The sequence below is a fragment of the Papilio machaon genome, chromosome 7 (genome assembly GCF_912999745.1).
Source record: "Papilio machaon chromosome 7, ilPapMach1.1, whole genome shotgun sequence".
NCBI classification, from domain to species: domain Eukaryota; kingdom Metazoa; phylum Arthropoda; class Insecta; order Lepidoptera; family Papilionidae; genus Papilio; species Papilio machaon.
In genome coordinates this window covers 7,062,917-7,065,931 of record NC_059992.1, presented here as the reverse complement: position 1 = coordinate 7,065,931, position 3,015 = coordinate 7,062,917, and the positions used below count along the sequence as shown (strand labels likewise).

The 3,015-nt window shown below is 34.4% G+C and overlaps 1 protein-coding gene across 1 annotated transcript; it reads left to right on the top strand.

The window, feature by feature from the left end:
• Nucleotides 1–802: 802 nt before the first annotated feature.
• LOC123721135 lies at nt 803–2,758 on the top strand. Its single transcript, XM_045678657.1, has one exon. It carries the CDS (start codon nt 803–805, stop codon nt 2,756–2,758), a length of 1,956 nt encoding a protein of 651 aa, XP_045534613.1.
• The last annotated feature ends 257 nt before the right edge of the window (nt 2,759–3,015 follow it).

Here is a 3,015-nt window from a genome sequence, read left to right as displayed (position 1 = left end):
GAACATTTTACTTGTATTCTGAAAGATATAATAGATTGTATTATATGGCTTGAACGTATTATTTTGAGATTGTTTCAGTGCAGTTTAAATTATAAAACAATGAAGCAGCAATTTTAAAAATGCTTAAATTAGAAAGGTGGCAATGAACTAAGTATGTAAAATAATTAGAAAAAAATAGGATGAATAGTAAAACTGTGTGTTCTTTCAGACAATGTTCTACATCTACACCAAATTTCATCCTAAAAATGAAGGCATTTATTAGTTATGTTGTTACATACATTTTTCCATCCAAACATTCGCATTTAAAATGTTACAGATTAGTTATTAACATTAAGATATTAAGATTAGTAATAAGTACGATTAATCATCACTTAACAGAATAGAATAGAACAACCGATGGTGGAAAAAAGTTTTTACAGTTGCGACCACTTGAAAATAGAACAACATAAATCATTAATCTATATCTTATCTATATATATAAAAGAAAGTTGTGTTAGTTACACCATTTATAACTCAAGAACGGCTGAATCGATTTGACTGAAAATTGGTGGGCAGGTAGCTTAGAACCAGGAATAGGACATAGGATAATTTTTACCCCGTGTTGTGGATTAAAACCTACTTAGATCTTAAGACAGGCAAAAACAAGAAATATGAATATGAAACTAGAAATGTAGACAGATGTCACTGTAAAAATGGCAGTCTAAAGATCGGGAGATAGAAAATATCCCCATCATATTAGTGGCGACCGTGACTAATGACCACGTATAAGTGGAAAAATAAGCCGAAGAAATACGAATAAAAAATGGACCTTCAAAAATTAATTAGAGAAAGGTCTCAGCTCCGACGTATTTTTAATAGACACACGGCGACCGAAGAAAAATTTACAAACGTCGATGTCGAATTTTTGGAAGCTAAATTTAAAGCAATTATAAGTTTGGATCATAAAATTCAAGAAATTTTGTTGCAAGACGTCAACTATGACGAAGAAATAGTAACAAAAGAATTCGACGATTGTCAAGAAATTGAAAAAAAATGGCTGGAAATAAAATTTAATAGACCAGGCCTGAACAAACAAGAATGCACACAAATGCAATTTCACTTACCCAAAATGGATATGAGAAAATTTGACGACAATCCAAAGTCCTGGATTCCGTTTTGGACACAGTATGAGAAAATTCATTTAGATGCAAGAATACAGAATGAAGAAAAATTTACATATCTACTAAGTTGCATGGCGGAACATTCGAAGGCGAGAACGTTGGTGGAGAGCTACCCGCCTACAAAGAATAATTACGAAAAGGTCATAGACACATTGAAGAAACGATTCGCCAGGGATGAAGTATTAATTGAGATTTATGTTCGCGAAATTTTAGATGTTGTACTTTCGAAAAATAATTTAGATATTGTTGGCATTTTTGATAAAATTTCTGTAAACTTGCAAATATTAGAATCATTAGGCATAGGTAGGGATAAGTATGAGTGCATTCTGTTACCATTAATTGAATCATCGTTGCCCGATGATATTTTAGTGCAATGGGCTAAAATTCCAACGCAGAAAGGGTCGAAACTTCAACAATTAATGACATTTTTAGAAAATGAAGTTGAGGCACAGGGCAGGTGTGACCTTGCTAAGTTTTCTTTTGATAACAGCGTTCCAAAACAGGTTATTCCAACGACGTCATGTTTCACGACGAAGCAGGAGAACAATGTAATCAAAGAAAAAGAAGGTAAGGTGATCATTTGTTTTTTCTGTGATAAAGGTCATAACACTCTTGAGTGCAACAAGGCAGATAAACTATCGCTCGACGAAAAGAAGAATGCAATAAAGAAAAAGGGTGGATGTTACATATGTTTAAAGAAAGGACATCTCGCCAAGTATTGTAAAGCATTTATTAGATGTATGTGTTGTAGTAAGAGGCATTTAGTTATCCTCTGTCCAACGCTCCACGAACAACCGAAGACGTGTGAACAGAATTCAACAGAAAAGCATTGCGATAAAAATAAGGAAGTATACAATAATTTATCAAGTAATAACATAACTACCTTGTTACAGACACTAGTAGTCAAAGTATCTACTGATAAACAAGAGAGGAAAGTAAGAATACTTCTAGATTCTGGTTCGCAGAGAACGTACGTAAAAAGGGAGTTGGCAGATGATCTTGGTCTACAGGTAACAGGTACCGAGAACCTCAGTCATTCGCTATTTAGTGGTGTGAAGAAACCAGCGAAGATACATAGAGTCTTCAAGTTTAAAGTTAGTAGTTTAGATGATAAGTTTCATACTACTATGACAGCGTTGGAACAAGATGTGCTTTGTGGAAGTTTACCCAAAGTGCAAAACCCAAAGCTGATAAATAACTTGAGAAGGCAACAGATCTGGTTAACTGACGCAGAAGAAGATATCAAAGATATAAGTATACTAATTGGATCAGATCAGTTGGGTTTAATCATTAAAGAAAACTTTATACGTTTAGATGAAAATTTGGTAGCAATACCGACAAAACTTGGATGGACATTGCAAGGGCCCATTCAAGGTGATTTTAGCACATCGGTGAGGGGCATAAGTAGAAACAAGATGGTCTTCCAACATCCAAAGGAGGTTTTCAGCACCAGCTGCTCCCTGGTGGGGAGGGTGGTGAGAGCGACTGATAGGGCCAATAAAAGACACGTTTCGAAGAATATTACGCAGAACATCAGTGGTAAGAAATGGCAATCCTATAGGTATCACAACCAGGTCGGAAAACACGATAATTATTAAATTAACAGATATTGTTTAAGTTCTGACCCTCGCTGTTGTTTTGGTTGGTTTTATACGCTATGTTTATTTGTGTGTTGTTGACTTTTTTTGTGATTTATAGCGATATGTTATTTACTTTGATTAATGTGTAATGTTACGGATAATTTTATAATTTTGGTACTTTGTATGCCTCCCTCGGGAGTGTGTTGTGGATTAAAACCTACTTAGATCTTAAGACAGGCAAAAACAAGAAATATGAATATGAAACTAGAAATGTA

What these genes read in the sequence shown, in the direction of transcription:
- LOC123721135 (XM_045678657.1), top strand. Translation starts at nt 803, where the DNA reads ATGGACCTTCAAAAATTAATTAGAGAAAGGTCTCAGCTCCGACGTATT.